Source organism: Tachyglossus aculeatus, chromosome 22 (genome assembly GCF_015852505.1).
Source record: "Tachyglossus aculeatus isolate mTacAcu1 chromosome 22, mTacAcu1.pri, whole genome shotgun sequence".
Classification (NCBI taxonomy): domain Eukaryota; kingdom Metazoa; phylum Chordata; class Mammalia; order Monotremata; family Tachyglossidae; genus Tachyglossus; species Tachyglossus aculeatus.
In genome coordinates this window covers 52,708,875-52,726,279 of record NC_052087.1, presented here as the reverse complement: position 1 = coordinate 52,726,279, position 17,405 = coordinate 52,708,875, and the positions used below count along the sequence as shown (strand labels likewise).

Genomic DNA, 17,405 nt, shown 5'->3' with positions numbered 1-17,405 from the left:
TAAAAGGGGGAGACGGAGAACAAAACCAAACATACTAACAAAATAAAATAAATAGAATCATCATCATCAATCGTATTTATTGAGCGCTTACTATGTGCAGAGCACTGTACTAAGCGCTTGGGAAGTACAAATTGGCAACACATAGAGACGGTCCCTACCCAACAGTGGGCTCACAGTCTAAAAGGGGGAGATGGAGAACAAAACCAAACATACTAATAAAATAAATAGAATAGATATGTACAAATAAAATAAATAAATAAATAAATAGAGTAAAAAAATATGTACAAACATATATACATATATACAAATTGGCAACATCTAGAGACAGTCCCTACCCAACAGTGGGCTCACAGTCTAAAAGGGGGAGACAGAGAACAAAACCAAACATACTAACAAAATAAAATAAATAGAATAGATATGTACAAGTAAAATAAATAGAGTAATAAATACGTACAAACATATATACATATATACAGGTGCTGTGGGGAAGGAGGTAAGATGGGGGGGATGGAGAGGGGGACGAGGGGGAGAGGAAGGAATGGGCTCAGTCTGGGAAGGCCTCCTGGAGGAGGTGAGCTCTCAGCAGGGCCTTGAAGGGAGGAACTTCCCAAGCGCTTAGTACAGGGCTCTGCACGCAGTAAGCGCTCAATAAATACGATTGAGTGAATGAATGAATGGCATGGAGGGGGGGGTCCTGGGGGGTGTGGGGGGCATGGAGGGCCAGGTGGGTGGGCAGGTGCGGTCGCCCCACGCGTTGTGTCTCCTTAGAGGCGTCGGGCCGGTGGTGGTGGTCGACGTGGTGGCCTGTGGTGACACTTCTGGGGTTGGCACTGCTGCTGCTGGCGGGGGCCCTGCTGATCGCCCGCAACTGCCGCCTCAACGCCCGCCTCTGGTACCGCAACAACTACGGGGACTTCGAGATCAACGGTCAGCTCCGGGGGGCCGCCGGGACCCGGGGGGCGCGGGGAGGGGGCCGACGTCATCCCGGGCTTCCTCCGTTCCCGCCACGTGGCCTAGTGGGAAAATCCCGGCCCTGCTTCCAATCCCGCCTCCGGCCTGTGCCCTTGGACAAGTCACTTTCTTCATTCATTCATTCCATCGTATTTATTGAGCGCTTACTGTGTGCCCAGCACTGGACTAAGCGCTTGGGAAGTCCAAGTCGGCAACGTAAAGAGGCGGTCCCTACCCAACAACGGGCTCACGGCCTCGAAGGGGGAGACGGACGATAAAACAAAACACGTGGACGGGTGTCAAGTCACCTCTCTGGGCCTCGGATCCCGCAGGGTGGGCATTTACAGAAGCAGCGTGGCTCAGTGGAAAGAGCCCGGGCTTGGGAGTCAGAGGTCGTGGGTTCTAATCCCGGCTCCGCCACTCGCCGGCTGTGTGACTCTGGGCAAGTCACTTCACTTCTCTGGGCCTCAGTTACCTCATCTGTAAAAATGGGGATTAAGGCCGTGAGCCCCCCATGGGCCAAACTGATCACCTTGTAATCTCCCCAGCGCTTAGAACAGTGCTTTGCACATAGTAAGCGCTTAATAAATGCCATTATTATTATTATTCTCTGTGACTCAGTTACCTCATCTGGAAAATGGGGATGAAGACTGTGAGCCCCACGCCGGACCACCTGATGATCTTGTATCTATCCCAGTGCTTAGAACAGTGCTCGGCACATAGTAAGCACTTAACAAATACCATCATTATTATTATGGGGATGAAGACTGTGACCCCCACGTGGGACAGGGATTGGGTCCAACCAGATTTACTTTGTATCTACCCTAGCGCTTACTACAGTGTCTGGCACATAATTAATATTATTAGTATTATTATTATCAAGTTCACTCATTCATTCAATTGTATTTATTGAGCGCTTACTGTGTGCAGAGCACCGTACTAAGCGCTTGGGAAGTCCAAGTTGGTAACATATAGAGACGGGGTCTACCCAACAGTGGGCTCACAGTCTAGATGGCACAGTCAAGTGCCATCGAGTCATTTCCGATAATAATGCCATCATTAGATGGCATTCGTTAAGCGCTTACTATGTGCAAAGCACTGTTCTAAGCAATGGGGGGGATACAAGGTGATCACGTTGTCCCATGTGGGGCTCACAGACTTCATCCCCATTTTACAGATGAGGGAACTGAGGCCCAGAGAAGTGAAGTCACTTGCCCAAGGTCACACAGCAGACAAGTGGCAGAGTCGGGATTATTAATAATAATAATAATAATAATGGCATTTATTAAGCACTTACTATGTGCAAAGCACTGTTCTAAGCCCTGGGGGGGATACAAGGTGATCACGTTGTCCCATGTGGGGCTCACAGACTTCATCCCCATTTTACAGATGAGGGAACTGAGGCCCAGAGAAGTGAAGTCACTTGCCCAAGGTCACACAGCAGACAAGTGGCAGAGTCGGGATTATTAATAATAATAATAATAATAATGGCATTTATTAAGCACTTACTATGTGCAAAGCACTGTTCTAAGCCCTGGGGAGGTTACAAGGTGATCAGGTTGTCCCACGGGGGGCTCACAGTCTTAATCCCCATTTTACAGATGAGGTAACTGAGGCACAGAGAAGTTAAGTGACTTGACCAAAGTCACACAGCTAATTGGCAGAGCTGGGATTTGAACCCATGACCTCTGACTCCAAAGCCCGGGCTCTTTCCACTGAGCCACGCTGCTTCTCTACTGCTGGATTGGCCATTCCGATCCAGAACGTCCTGTCCTCTGCCATAATCCACAACCTTTCTAACGTTTCTTCCATCATCATCATCATCAATCATATTTATTGAGCGCTTACTGTGTGCAGAGCACTGTACTAAGCACTTGGGAAGTACAAATTGGCAACATATAGAGACAGTCCCTACCCAACAGTGGGCTCACAGTCTAAAAGGGGGAGAAATTGTTATGGTCTCTGTCCATCTAGCTGCTGTTCTGCCTCTTCCACGTTCTCCCTGGATTTTTCCTAGCATTAGCGTCTTCTCCAGATAATTCATCCTCCTGATGACGTGTCCAAAATGGGCTCATCTAAGTCGAGTTATATGACCTCCCAAAGACCACTTTGGCTTAATTTGCTCTAAAATCCATTTGTTTGGGTCTCGGGCCATCCACGGTCTTCACCAAAGCCTTCTCCAAAACCACATTTCAAAAAAATCGATGTTCTTTCTATCCTGTTTTTTATTTTCCATCGTCCCGCTTTCGGATCCATACACCGTCACTGGAAACACCATAGAAATGACCATTTCTATTTCTGTGGCAATCGTTACCTCGGCACCTTCCGTGACTTTCCCGAGGCTCTTCATAGCGAGTCTTCCTAACGTGAATCTTCGGCGTATTTCTTGACTACTTGTTCATTTATTTTTGATTATCAATCCCGGGAGAGAAAAACTGTCAACACTTTCAAACCTCTTTCCAAGCAGCGTGGCATAATTCATTCATTCAATCGTATTTATTGAGCTCTTACTGTGTGCAGAGCACTGTACTAAGTGCTTGGGAAGTACAAGTTGGCAACATATAGAGACGGTCCCTACCCAACAGCAGGCTCACAGTCTGGAATCAATCAATCATCAATCAATCGTATTTATTGAGCGCTTACTGTGTGCAGAGCACTGGACTAAGCGCTTGGGAAGTACAAGTTGGCAACATAGAGAGACGGTCCCTACCCAGCAGTGGGCTCACAGTCTAAAAGACTAGAAATAGTGGAAATAATGGAAAGAGCCCAGGCTTGGGAGTCATAGGTCATGGGTTCCAATCCCGGCTCCGCCCCTTGTCAATCAATCAATCAATCAATCGTATTTATTGAGCGCTTACTATGTGCAGAGCACTGTACTAAGCGCTTGGGAAGTACAAATTGGCATCACATAGAGACAGTCCCTACCCGATAGTGGGCTCACAGTCTAAAAGGGGGAGACAGAGAACAGAACCAAACATACCAACAAAATAGAATAAGTAGGATAGAAATGTACAAGTAAAATAAATAAATAAATAAATAAACAGAGGCTGTTTGTCGGCTGTGTGACTTTGGGCAAGTCACTTCACTTCGCTGGGCCACAGTTCCCTCATCTGGAAAATGGGGATGAAGACTGTGAGCCCCACGTGGGACAATCTGGTCACCTTGTATCCCCCCCCCAGCGTTTAGTATGGTGCCTGGCACATAGTAAGCGCTTAACAAATACCAACATTATTATTATTATTATTATTACTACAAATGGGGTCAAACTTCCAGTCAGAGAAGTGCTTCACAAATACCATAAGGAAATCAATCAATCAATCAATCGTATTTATTGAGCACTTACTGTGTGCAGAGCACTGGACTTCTACTACTGCCCAGCCCGCCCCCTCCGCTCCTCCACCACTAATCTCCTCACTGTACCTCGCTCTCGCCTGTCCCGCCATCGACCCCCGGCCCATGTCATCCCCCGGGCCTGGAATGCCCTCCCTCTTCCCATCCGCCAAGCTAGCTCTCTTCCTCCCTTCAAGGCCCTGCTGAGAGCTCACCTCCTCCAGCAGGCCTTCCCAGACTGAGCCCCTTCTTTCCTCTCCCCCTCCTCCCCCTCTCCATCCCCCCGTCTTACCTCCTTCCCTTCCCCAAAGCACCTGTATAGATGTATATATGGTTGTACATATTTATTACTCTATTTATTTATTTATTTTACTTGTACATTTCTATCCTACTTATTTTATTTTGTTGGTATGTTTGGTTCTGTTCTCTGTCTCCCCCTTTTAGACTGTGAGCCCACTGTTGGGTAGGGACTGTCTCTATGTGTTGCCAACTTGGACTTCCCAAGCGCTTAGTACAGTGCTCTGCACATAGTAAGCGCTCAATAAATACGATTGATTGATTGATTGATTGGACTAAGCGCTTGGGAAGTACAAGTTGGCAACATAAGGAAAGCGCTCAATAGATACCATTGGTTGGTTGACTGCCCTTCTGTGCCATGCGGTCCTCTCTCTCCCAAGCACTTGGTCCGTCGCTCTAAACGTAGTCGGCGCTCAATAAATGACCTTGGTGATGAGTGAAGGCTGAAACAGGCCGGGTGGCCGGGACTTTGCTGCCCCCTGCTGCCCCCTACGTCTCTGTGCAGCCCCCTGCAGCCCCTACGTCTCCCTGCCGCCCTCTGCTGCCCCCTGCTGCCCCCTACGTCTCTCTGCAGCCCTCTGCTGCCCCCTACTGACCCCTACGTCTCTCTGCCGCCCTCTGCTGCCCTCTGCAACCCTCTGCTGCCCCCCTACGTCTCTCTGCTGCCCCCTGCTGCCCCCCGGTCTCTGCACAGCCCTCTGCTGCCCCCTGCTGCCCCTACGTCTCTCTGCAACCCTCTGCTGCCCCCTGCTGCCCCCTACGTCTCTCTGCAGCCCTCTGCTACCCCCTACTGCCCCCTACGTCTCTCTGCCACCCTCTGCTGCCCCCTGCTGCCCTCTGCAACCCACTGCTGCCCCCTACGTCTCTGTACAGCCCTCTGCAGCTCCCTGCTGCCCCCTACGTCTCTGTACAGCCCTCTGCTGCCCCCTGCTGCCCACTGGGTCTCTGTACAGCCCTCTGCTGCTCCCTGCTGCCTCCTGGGTCTCTGTACAGCCTTCTGCTGCCCCCTGCTGCCCCCTACGTCTCTCTGCCGCCCTCTGCTGCCCCCTACGTCTCTCTGCTGCCCTCTGCTGCTCTCTGCAGCTCCCTGCTGCCCCCTGGGTCTCTGTACAGCCCTCTGCTGCCCCCTGCTGCCCCCTGGGTCTCTGTACAGCCCTCTGCTGCTCCCTGCTGCCTCCCGGGTCCCTGTACAGCCTTCTGCTGCCCCCTACTGACCCCCTACGTCTCTCTGCCGCCCTCTGCTGCCCCCTACGTCTCTCTGCAGCCCTCTGCTGCCCCCTACTGCCCCCCTACGTCTCTCTGCCGCCCTCTGCTGCCCCCTGCTGCCCTCTGCAACCCTCTGCTGTCCCCTGCTGCCCCCTATGTCTCTCTGCTGCCCCCTGCTGCCCCCCAGTCTCTGCACAGCCCTCTGCTGCCCCCTACTGCCCCTACGTCTCTCTGCAACCCTCTGCTGCCCCCTGCTGCCCCCTGCTGCCCCCTACGTCTCTCTGCATCCCTCTGCTACCCCCTACTGCCCCCTACGTCTCTCTGCTACCCCCTGTTGCCCTCTGCAACCCTCTGCTGCCCCCTGGGTCTCTGTACAGCCCTCTGCAGCTCCCTGCTGCCCCCTGGGTCTCTGTACAGCCCTCTGCTGCCCCCTGCTGCTCCCTGGGTCTCTGTACAGCCCTCTGCTGCTCCCTGCTGCCCCCTGGGTCTCTGTACAGCCCTCTGCTGCTCCCTGCTGCCTCCCGGGTCTCTGTACAGCCTTCTGCTGCCCCCTGCTGCCCCCTACGTCTCTCTGCCGCCCTCTGCTGCTCCCTACGTCTCTCTGCTGCCCTCTGCTGCTCTCTGCTGCTCTCTGCTGCCCCCTGCATCTCTCTGCAGCCCTCTGCTGCCCCCTACGTCTCCCTCTGCTGCTCTCTGCTGCCCCCTAGGTCTCTCTGCAGCCCCCTGCTGCCCCCTGCTGCCCCCCGGATCTCTGTACAGCCCTCTGCTGCCCCCTGCTGCCCCTATGTCTCCCTGCCGCCCTCTGCTGCCCCCTGCTGCTCCCTACGTCTCTCTTCTAGCCCTCTGCTGCCCCACCCCACGGGTCGCTGTACAGCCCTCTGTTGCCCTCTGCTGCCCCCTACGTCTCTCTGCCGCCCTCTGCTGCCCCTCGGGTTTCTGTACAGCCCTCTGCTGCCCCCTGCTGCCCCCTACGTCTCTCTGCCGCCCTCTGCTTGCCCCCTACGTCTCTCTGCTGCCCTCTGCTGCCCCGTGCATCTCTCTGTAGCCCTCTGCTGCTACTCCCTGCTGACCCCTACGTCTCCCTCTGCTGCTCTCTGCTGCCCCCAGGTCTCGCTGCCGCCCCTGCTGCCCTCTGCTGCCCCCCCGGTCTCTGTACAGCCCTCTGCTGCCCCCTATGTCTCTCTGCCGCCCTCTGTTGCCTTCTGCTGCCCCCTCCGTCTCTCTGCCGCCCCCTGCTGCCCTCTGCTGCCCCCTGCTGCCCCCCGGGGCTCTGTACAGCCCTCTGCTGCCCCCCTCCGTCTCTCTGCCGCCCTCTGCTGCCCCCTATTGCCCCCCGGTCTCTGTACAGCCCTCTGCTGCTCTCTGCTGCCCCCTGCAGCTCTCTGCCGCCATCTGCTACCCCCTGCTGCCCCCTACGTCTCTCTGCCACCTTCTGTTGCCCCCTGCTGCCCCCTATGTCTCTCTGCCGCCCTCTGCTGCCCCACTGGTCTCTGTACAGCCCTCTGCTGCCCCCTGCGTCTCTCTGCAGCCCTCTGCTGCTCTCTGCTGCCCCCTACAGCTCTCTGCCGCCCTCTGCGACCCCCTGCTGCTCCCTCCGTCTCTCTGCCGCTCTCTGCTGCCCCCTACGTCTCTCTGGCGCTCTCTGCTGCCCCCTGCTGCCCCCTACGTCTCTCTGCCGCTCTCTGCTGCCCCCTGCTGCCCCCTACGTCTCTCTGCCTCTCTCTGCCGCCCTCTTCTGCCCCCTGCTGCCCCCTGCGTCTCTCTGCAGCCCTCTGCTGCCCCCTGCTGCCCCCTACGTCTCTCTGCCGCTCTCTGCTGCCCCCTGCTGCCTCCAGGGTCTCTATGCAGCCCCCTGCTGGCTCCCTCCCCTTGGTCTCTATGCAGCTCTCCGCTGCCCGCCCTCTCTCTCTCTCTCTCTCTCTCTCTCTCTCTCTCTCTCTCTCTCTCTCTCTCTCTCCCCTCCCCCCCCTCCCCACCCCAGTGGCAAGAGCCCGGGTTTGGGAGTCAGAGGTCGTGGGTTCTAATCCCGCCTCCGCCACTTGCCTACTTTGGGCAGGTCGGTTAACTTCCCTGTGCCTCAGTTCCCTCATCTGCAAAATGGGGATGAAGACTGTGAACCCCATGTGGGGCAACCCATCTTCCCCCAGCGCTTAGAACAGTGCTCGGCACAGAGTAACCACTTAGCAAAGGCCATCATTGTTATTATGGAGCCCCCACTGCTGCCCCCTCCGTCTCTGTGCAGCAGCGTGGCTTAGCAGAAAGAGCCTGGGTTTGGGGGGTCAGAAGTCGTGGGTTTGAATCCCGCCTCTGCCACTTGTCTGCTTTCTTTTTTTTAAGATGGCATTTGTTAAGCGCTTACTACGTGCAGAGCACTGTTCTAAGCACTTGAGGATACAAGGTGATCAAGTTGTCCCACGTGGGGCTCACAGTCTTTAATCTCCATTTTACAGAGGAGGTAACTGAGGCTCAGAGAAGTTAAGTGACTTGCCCAAGGTCACACAGCAGACATGTGGCAGAGTTCGGATTCGAACCCATGACCTTTGACTCCAAAGCCCGTGCTCTTTCCACTGAGCCACGCTGCTTTGTGACTTTGGGCAAGTCACTTCACTTCCCTGGGCCTCAGTGACCTCATCTGTAAAATGGGGATGAAGACTGGGACAATCAGAATACCTTGTATTTACCTCAGCGCTTAGAACAGTGCTTGGCACATAGTAAGCACTTAACAAATACCATTATACCATAATGGTATGGTATTATACCATAATACCATAGATACAACGTCATCAGGTGGGACGCATTCTCTGTCCCACATGGGGCTCACAGTCTTCATCCCCATTTGACAGATGAGGCAACTGAGGCCCAGAGAAGTACAGTGACTTGTCCAAGGTCACCCAGTAGACTCCCGGCAGACCTGGGATTAGAACCCAGGTCCTTCAGACTCTCAGGCCCGGGCTCTAGCCACTAGGCCACGATGCAGGACCTGAGGAAGGAGAGGTGCGAAATGAGGGGCTAGTCGGGGACGGCTTCCCGGAGGAGGCGTGATTTTAGTAGGCCCAGACCGACGGGGTCGCAGCCAACAGACTTCCCCGGTAGGGTCTGAGTGTCCTCCCTGCTTTTTGCCTCGACCTCCCTTCCCCGCCCCTCCGTCCCCCAAGACGGGAAGCTGTACGACGCCTATGTCTCCTACATCAACTCGGCCGATGATCGGAAGTTTGTGAATTTCATCGTCAAGCCCCACTTGGAGAATCGGCATGGCTACAAGCTGTTCCTGGACGACAAAGACATCCTCCCTCATTCAGGTGCGGTGTTGGGGTTCACGTGGGGAGGGGTCCCCACGGCCCCCAGGGGGTGGTGGGCCCAGAGTTTCCCAGAAGCCCACGGGGCAAGGCCATCTTTCCCCTCGTTCGGCCACTAAAGTGACCCCAACCCATCATCCCCATCATTTCCCCCCAATACTTTTAGACTGTGAGCCCACTGTTGGGCAGGGACTGTCTCTATACGTTGCCAATTTGTACTTCCCAAGCGCTTCGTACAGTGCTCTGCACACAGTAAGCGCTCAATAAATACGACTGATGATGATGAATACTGACCGGCCCGGCTCCCTCTCTGGCTCAGCGGCCTCGGTGAAAGTGGGGATCCCAACCCCATCGACATTCATTCATTCGATTGGATTTATTGAGCACTTACTGTGTGCAGAGCACTGGACTAAGCGTTCAAGAGAGGACAGTAGAACAATAAACAAGCACATTCCCTGCCCACTGCGAGCTGACAGTCGAGAAGCAGCATGGCTCCGTGGAAAGAGCCCAGGCTTGGGAGTCAGAGGCTGTGGGTTCTAATCCCGGTCCGGCACTTGTCGGCTGTGTGACTTGGGCAAGTCACTTCACTATGTGGCTCAGTGGAAAGAGCCCGGGCTTGGGAGCCAGAGGTCGTGGGTTCTAAGGCCTCCTCCAGGAGGCCTTCCCAGACTGAGCCCCTTCCTTCCTCTCCCCCTTATCCCTCTCTCCATCCCCCCGTCTTACCTCCTTCCCTTCCCCACAGCACCTGTATATATGGATAGATGTTTGTACATATTTATTACTCTTTATTTATTTATTTATTTTACTTGTACATATCTATTCTATTTATTTTATTTTGTTAATATGTTTGGTTTTGTTCTCTGTCTCCCCCTTCTAGACTGTGAGCCCATTGTTGGGTAGGGACTGTCTCTATATGTTGCCAACTTGTACTTCCCAAGCGCTTAGTACAGTGCTCTGCACACAGTAAGCGCTCAATAAATACGATTGATTGATTGATTGATTGATTCTAATCCCAGCTCTGCCACTTGTCAGCTGTGTGACTTTGGGCAAGTCACTTCGCTTCTCCGGGCCTCAGTTCATTCATCTGTAAAATGGGGATGAAGACTGTGAGCCCCACGTAGGACAAGCTGATCACCTTGTATCCCCCACCAGCGCTTAGAACAGTGCTTGGCACATAGTAAGCACTTAACAAATGCCAGTATTATTATTATTATTATTATTATTATTATTATTATTATTATTATCTGTGTCTCAGTTCCCTCATCTGGAAAATGGGAATAATAATAATAATAATGATATTTATTAAGCATCTACTATGTTCAAAGCACTGTTCTAAGCGCTGGGGAGTTTACAAGGTGATCAGGTTGTCCCACGGGGGGCTCCCAGTCTTCATCCCCATTTCCCAGATGAGGGAACTGAGGCCCAGAGGACTGAGCCCCCTCCTTCCTCTCCCCCTCCTCTCCCTCTCCATCCCCCCGCCTTGCCTTCTTCCCTTCCCCACAGCACCTGTATATATGTATATACGTTTGTACGGATTTATTACTCTATTTATTTATTCATTTTACTTGTACATAGTCTATTTATTTTATTTTGTTGACTTTGTTCTCTGTCTCCCCCTTCTAGACTGTGAGCCCCCTGTTGGGTAGGGACCGTCCCTATATGTTGCCAACCTGTACTTCCCAAGCGCTTAGTCCAGTGCTCTGCACACAGTAAGCGCTCAATAAATATGATTGAATCAATCAATCAATCAATCAATCGTATTTACTGAGCGCTTACTATGTGCAGAGCACTGTACTAAGCGCTTGGGAAGTACAAGCTGTCAACATATAGAGGCTGTCCCTACCCAACAGTGGGCTCACAGTCTAGAAGGGGGAGACAGAGCACAAAATCAAACATACTAACAAAATAAAATAAATAGAATACATAGGTACGAGTAAAATAAATAAATAAATACAGTAATAAATATGTACAAACATATATACAGGTGCTGTGGGGAAGGGAAGTAGGTAAGAGGCGGGGAATGGCGAGGGGGACAAGGGGGAGAGGAAGGAAGGGGCTCAGTCTGGGAAGGCCTTCTGGAGGAGGTGAGCTCTCAGATTGAATGAATGAAGTGAAGTCACACAGCTGACAACTGGCGGAGCCGGGGTTTGAACCCGTGACCTCTGACTCCAAAGCCCGGGCTCGTTTCCACTGAGCCACGCTGCTTCAAATACCAACATTATTATTACTATTATTAGAAGGCGAGACAGACATGAGTAGAAATCAATTCGTCCCTGTCCCTTTTCCTCCCACACTGAGCGGCCCGGCTAACTCTCTCCCTTCCCTCCCTCGGTCCGTCCGTCCGTCCGTCCGTCCGTCCTGGGCCCAGAGCCGTCAGCCGACCTGATTATGAACGTCAGCCGCTGCCGGCGTCTCATCGTCGTTCTCTCCGATGCCTACCTGGAGCAGGATTGGTGCAACACCAATTTCAAGTACGTCTGTGGGCAGGGTGGGGGGTCCTGGGGTGGGGGCCCCTTCACCCAGCAGCATGGCCCGGTGCCGGCGTGCCTCCTTCGGGGACGGGATTAACCAGAACCGACAGCGGTTAAGGGCTTACTTTATGGCGAGCACTGTACGGAGCACCGAGGTGGATAATAATAATAATAATAATGGCATTTATTAAGCGCTTACTATGTGCAGAGCACTGTTCAAAGCGCTGGGGAATTTACAAGGTGATCAGCTTGTCCCACGTGGGGCTCCCAGTCTTCATCCCCGTTTTCCAGATGAGGGAACTGAGGCCCAGAGCAGTGAAGTGACTTGCCCAAAGTCACCCAGCTGACGGGTGGCGGGGCCGGGATTTGAACCCATGACCTCTGACTCCAAAGCCCGGGCTCTTTCCACTGAGCCACGCTGCCTCTCTGGAGCGGCGGATGGAGGTGGAGTGGATGGAGTGGATGGAGCAGCATCCGAATCCAGCCCAGACCCTCGCCTCCCCCAGGGCTCCCGGGCCGGAGGGAGGCTGGGGATCCAGTTTATCAATTGTATTTATTGAGTGCTTACTATGTGCAGAGCACTGTCCAGTCCCTGGCTTACAGATGCGGAAACCGAGGCCCAGAGAAGTGAAGTGACTTGCCTAAGGTCACACGGCGGACATGGGGCGCCGTCGGGATTAGAACCCGGGTTGCCCGACTCTTTTTCCCATTAGGGACCCCTAGAATTGGTGAAATAATAATAATTATAATGGCATTTGTTAAGAGCTTACTATGTGCAAAGCACTGTTAATAATAATAATAATAATGATTGTATTTAAGTGCTTACTATGTGCAAAGCACTGTTCTTTGCACATAGTAAGCACTTAACAAATACCATCATCATTATTATTATAATAATATAATGTTCTAAGCACTGAGCACTGTTCACCGTTCCAAGCGCTGGGGGAATACAAGGTGATCAGGTTGTCCCATGTGGGGCTCACAGTCTCCATCCCCATTTTACAGATGAATGAACTGAGGCCCAGAGAAGTGAAGTGACTTGCCTAAGGTCACACGGCGGACATGGGGCGCAGTCGGGATTAGAACCCGGGTTGCCCGACTCTTTTTCCGTTAGGGACCCCTAGACTTGGTGAAATAATAATAATAATAATGGTATTTGTTAAGTGCTTACTATGTGCAAAGCACTGTTAGTAATAATAATAATAATGATGGTATTTGTTAAGTGCTTACTATGTGCAAAGCACTGTTCTTTGCACATAGTAAGCACTTAACAAATACCATCATTATTATTATTATAATAATATAATGTTCTAAGCACTGAGCACTATTCACTGTTCTAAGTGCTGGGTGGATACAAGGTGATCAGGTTGTCCCACGTGAGGCTCACAGTCTTCATCCCCATTTTACAGATGAATGAACTGAGGCCCAGAGAAGTGAAGTGACTTGCCTAAGGTCACACGGCGGACATGGGGCGCAGTCGGGATTAGAACCCGGGTTGCCCGACTCTTTTTCCGTTAGGGACCCCTAGAATTGGTGAAATAATAATAATAACAATGGCATTTGTTAAGAGCTTACTATGTGCAAAGCACTGTTAATAATAATAATAATAATAATGATGGTATTTAAGTGCTTACTATGTGCAAAGCACTGTTCTTTGCACATAGTAAGCACTTAACAAATACCATCATCATTATTATTATTATAATATAATGTTCTAAGCACTGAGCACTGTTCACTGTTCTAAGCTCTGGGGGGATACAAGGTGATCAGGTTGTCCCATGTGGGGCTCACAGTCTTCATCCCCATTTTACAGATGAATGAACTGAGGCACAGAGAAGTGAAGTGACTTACCTAAGGTCACATGGCGGACATGGGGCGCAGTCAGGATTAGAACCCAGGTTGCCCGACTCTTTTTCCATTAGGGACCCCTAGAATTGGTGAAATAATAATAATAATAATAATGGCATTTGTTAAGAGCTTACTATGTGCAAAGCACTGTTAATAATAATAATAATAATGATGGTATTTGTTAAGTGCTTACTATGTGCAAAGCACTGTTCTTTGCACATAGTAAGCACTTCACAAATACCATCATCATTATTATTATTATAATATAATGTTCTAAGCACTGAGCACTGTTCACTGTTCTAAGTGCTGGGGGGGTACAAGGTGATCAGGCTGTCCCATGTGGGGCTAACAGTCTTCATCCCCATTTTACAGATGAATGAACTGAGGCACAGAGAAGTGAAGTGACTTGCCTAAGGTCACACGGCAGACATGGGACACAGGCAGGATTAGAACCCGGGTTGCCCGATTCTTTTTCCGTTAGGGACCCCTAGAATTGGTGAAATAATAATAATAATAATGGCATTTGTTAAGTGCTTACTATGTGCAAAGCACTGTTAATAATAATAATAATAATAATGATGGTATTTGTTAAGTGCTTACTATGTGCAAAGCACTGTTCTTTGCACATAGTAAGCACTTAACAAATACCATCATCATTATTATTATTATAATATAATGTTCTAAGCACTGAGCACTGTTCACTGTTCTAAGTGCTGGGGGGATACAAGGTGATCAGGTTGTCCCATGTGGGGCTCACAGTCTCCATCCCCATTTTACAGATGAATGAACGGAGGCACAGAGAAGTGAAGTGACTTGCCTAAGGTCACACGGCGTACATGGGGCGCAGTCGGGCTTAGAGCCCGGGTTGCCCGACTCTTTTTCCGTTAGGGACCCCTAGAATTGGTGAAATAATAATAATAACAATGGCATTTGTTAAGAGCTTACTATGTGCAAAGCACTGTTAATAATAATAATAATAATGATGGTATTTGTTAAGTGCTTACTATGTGCAAAGCACTGTTCTTTGCACATAGTAAGCACTTAACAAATACCATCATCATTATTATTATTATAATATAATGTTCTAAGCACTGAGCACTGTTCACTGTTCTAAGTGCTGGGGGGGTACAAGGTGATCAGGTTGTCCCATGTGGGGCTCACAGTCTCCATTCCCATTTTACAGATGAATGAACTGAGGCACAGAGAAGTGAAGTGACTTGCCTAAGGTCACATGGCGGACATGGGGCGCAGTCAGGATTAGAACCCAGGTTGCCCGACTCTTTTTCCATTAGGGACCCCTAGAATTGGTGAAATAATAATAATAATAATGGCATTTGTTAAGAGCTTACTATGTGCAAAGCACTGTTAATAATAATAATAATAATGATGGTATTTGTTAAGTGCTTGCTATGTGCAAAGCACTGTTCTTTGCACATAGTAAGCACTTAACAATTGCCATCATTATTATTATAATAATAATATAATGTTCTAAGCACTGAGCACTGTTCACTGTTCTAAGCGCTGGGGGGATACAAGGTGACAGGTTGTCCCACGTGGGGCTCACAGTCTTCACCCCCATTTTACAGATGAATGAACTGAGGCCCAGAGAAGTGAAGTGACTTGCCCAAAGTCACACAGCTGACAAGTGGCGGAGCCGGGATTAGAACCCATGACTTCTGGCTCCCAAGCCCAGGCTCCTTCCACTAAGCCACACTGCTTATCCCAGGGCCACTTCTCAATGGCTGTCATCGATCCATCAGTCAATCAATCGTGCTTATCGAGTGCTTACTGTGTGGGGGGTTTAGTACAGTGCTGAGCACACAGTAAGCGCTCAATAAATATGCACGATTGAATAAGTGAATGAATTGAGCACTGGACTAAGCTCAGCCACATCAGAGGTCCTCGAGACCCATCCCCCCAACCCAAGGGGGTAAGGGAGGATGCGAGGGGGAGGCGAGGGTGTAAGCCTGGCCCCGGCTTAAGCAGTCACTGGTATTTATTGAGCACCTACTGTGTGCAGAGCAATCAATCAATCGTATTTATTGAGCACTTACTGTGTGCAGAGCACTGTACTTCCCACTTGTACTTCCCAAGCGCTTCGTACAGTGCTCTGTACGCAGTAAGCGCTCAATAAATTCGATTGATTGATTGACTGATACTAAGCGCTTGGGAAGTACAAGTTGGCAAAATATAGAGACAGTCCCTACCCAACAGTGGGCTCACAGTCTAAAAGAGCACTGTACTAGACGTTTGGGAGAGCACGCTAGAACAGAGTGGGAAGACCCGTTCCCTGCCCACAGTAATAATAATAATGATGGCATTTGTTAAGCGCTTACTATGTGCGAAGCACTGTTCTAAGCGCTGGGGGAATACGAGGTGATCAGGCTGTCAGAGTCTTCATCCCCATTTTACAGACGAGGGAACTGAGGCCCAGAGAAGGGAAGTGACTTGCCCAAAGTCACCCAGCTGCCAAGCGGCGGAGCCGGGATTAGAACCCGCGCCCTCGGACTCCCAAGGCCAGGCTCTTGCCACTGAGCCACGCTGCTTCACAAGGAGTTTACAAGCGCTTAGTACAGTGCTCTGCACATAGTAAGCGCTCAATAAATACGATTGATGATGATGAGTTTACAACCAAGACGGGGAGACAGGAATGGAAATCAATTCGGATATGACCAGAAATGTTGGGCAAAGGAGGAGGGAGTGGGGTTTGGGTGAATATCAACTGCTAAATTCATTCGTTGCTATGAATGACAATAATAATGATGATGATGGTATTTGATAAGCGCTTACTATGTGCCAAGCACTGTTCTAAGCGCTGGGGTGGATACAAGGTGATCAGGTTGTCCCACATGGGGCTCACAGTCTTCATCCCCATTTTCCAGATGAGGGAACTGAGGCCCAGAGAAGTGAAGTGACTTGCCCAAAGTCACCCCGCTGGCAAGTGGCGGAGCCGGGATTAGAACCCACGACCTCTGACTCCCAAGCCTGGGCTCTTACCACTGAGCCACGTCCGCCTCCCCTTCTAGGTCGTAAGCTCCTTGTGGGCAGGGACCAGGTCTACACACTCTGTTCTAGCGGACTTCATTCATTCATTTATCCAATCATATTTATTGAGCGCTTACTGTGTGCAGGGCACTGTACTAAGCGCTTGGAAAGTCCAATTCCACAACAGATAGAGACGGTCCCTACCCAACAACCGGCTCGTGGCTCAGTGGAAAGAGCCCGGGCTTTGGACTCAGAGGTCATGGGTTCAAATCCCGGCTCTGCTAATTATCATCATCAATCGTATTTATTGAGCGCTTACTCTGTGCAGAGCACTGTACTAAGCGCTTGGGAAGTACAAATTGGCAACATATAGAGGCAGTCCCTACCCAACAGTGGGCTCACAGTCTAATTGTCAGCTGTGTGACTTTGGGCAAGTCACTTCACTTCTCTGTGCCTCAGTTACCTCATCTGTAAAATGGGGATTAAGACCGTGAGCCCCCCGTGGGACAACCTGATCACCTTGTATCACCCCAGCGCTTAGAACAGTGCTTTGCACATAGTAAGCGCTTAACAAGTGCCATCATCATCAACGGGCTCACGGTCTAGAAGGGGGGAGACAGACAACAAAACCAAACAAGTAGATGGGCATCATTAGCATCAAAATAAATAAATAGAATTAAAGTACCCTCCCAAGCGCTCAGTCCAGTGCTGTGTATACAGGAAGTGCTCAGTATATACTATTGCTGTACCTGTGTATTGTCCTATTGGACTCTCCCAAGCGCTTAGTACAGTGCTCTGCACACCGCAAGCCCTCAAAAAATACGATTGAGTGAATCAATGAAGAATTGATAGCAAGTCTATCGCATTCATTCATTCAATCAATCGTATTTATTGAGCGCTTACGGTGTGCAGAGCACTGTACTAAGCGCTTGGGAAGTCCAAGTTGACAACATATCGCATTGTCCTCTCCCAAACGCTTAGTCCACTGCTCTGCACACAGTAACCACTGAGCCCGGGCTTG

At 50.7% G+C, this 17,405-nt stretch overlaps 1 protein-coding gene across 3 annotated transcripts in view; it reads left to right on the top strand.

The window, feature by feature from the left end:
- The window catches only part of SIGIRR (single Ig and TIR domain containing), an 89,914-nt gene that overhangs the window by 46,418 nt on the left and 26,091 nt on the right, over positions 1-17,405 (top strand). For all 3 annotated transcript variants that reach the window (XM_038764594.1, XM_038764595.1, XM_038764593.1), the window contains 3 exons: positions 769-927; positions 8,940-9,083; positions 11,449-11,551. In XM_038764594.1, coding sequence (XP_038620522.1) covers positions 769-927; positions 8,940-9,083; positions 11,449-11,551 — 406 coding nt within the window. The remainder of the gene's footprint in view (positions 1-768; positions 928-8,939; positions 9,084-11,448; positions 11,552-17,405) is intronic.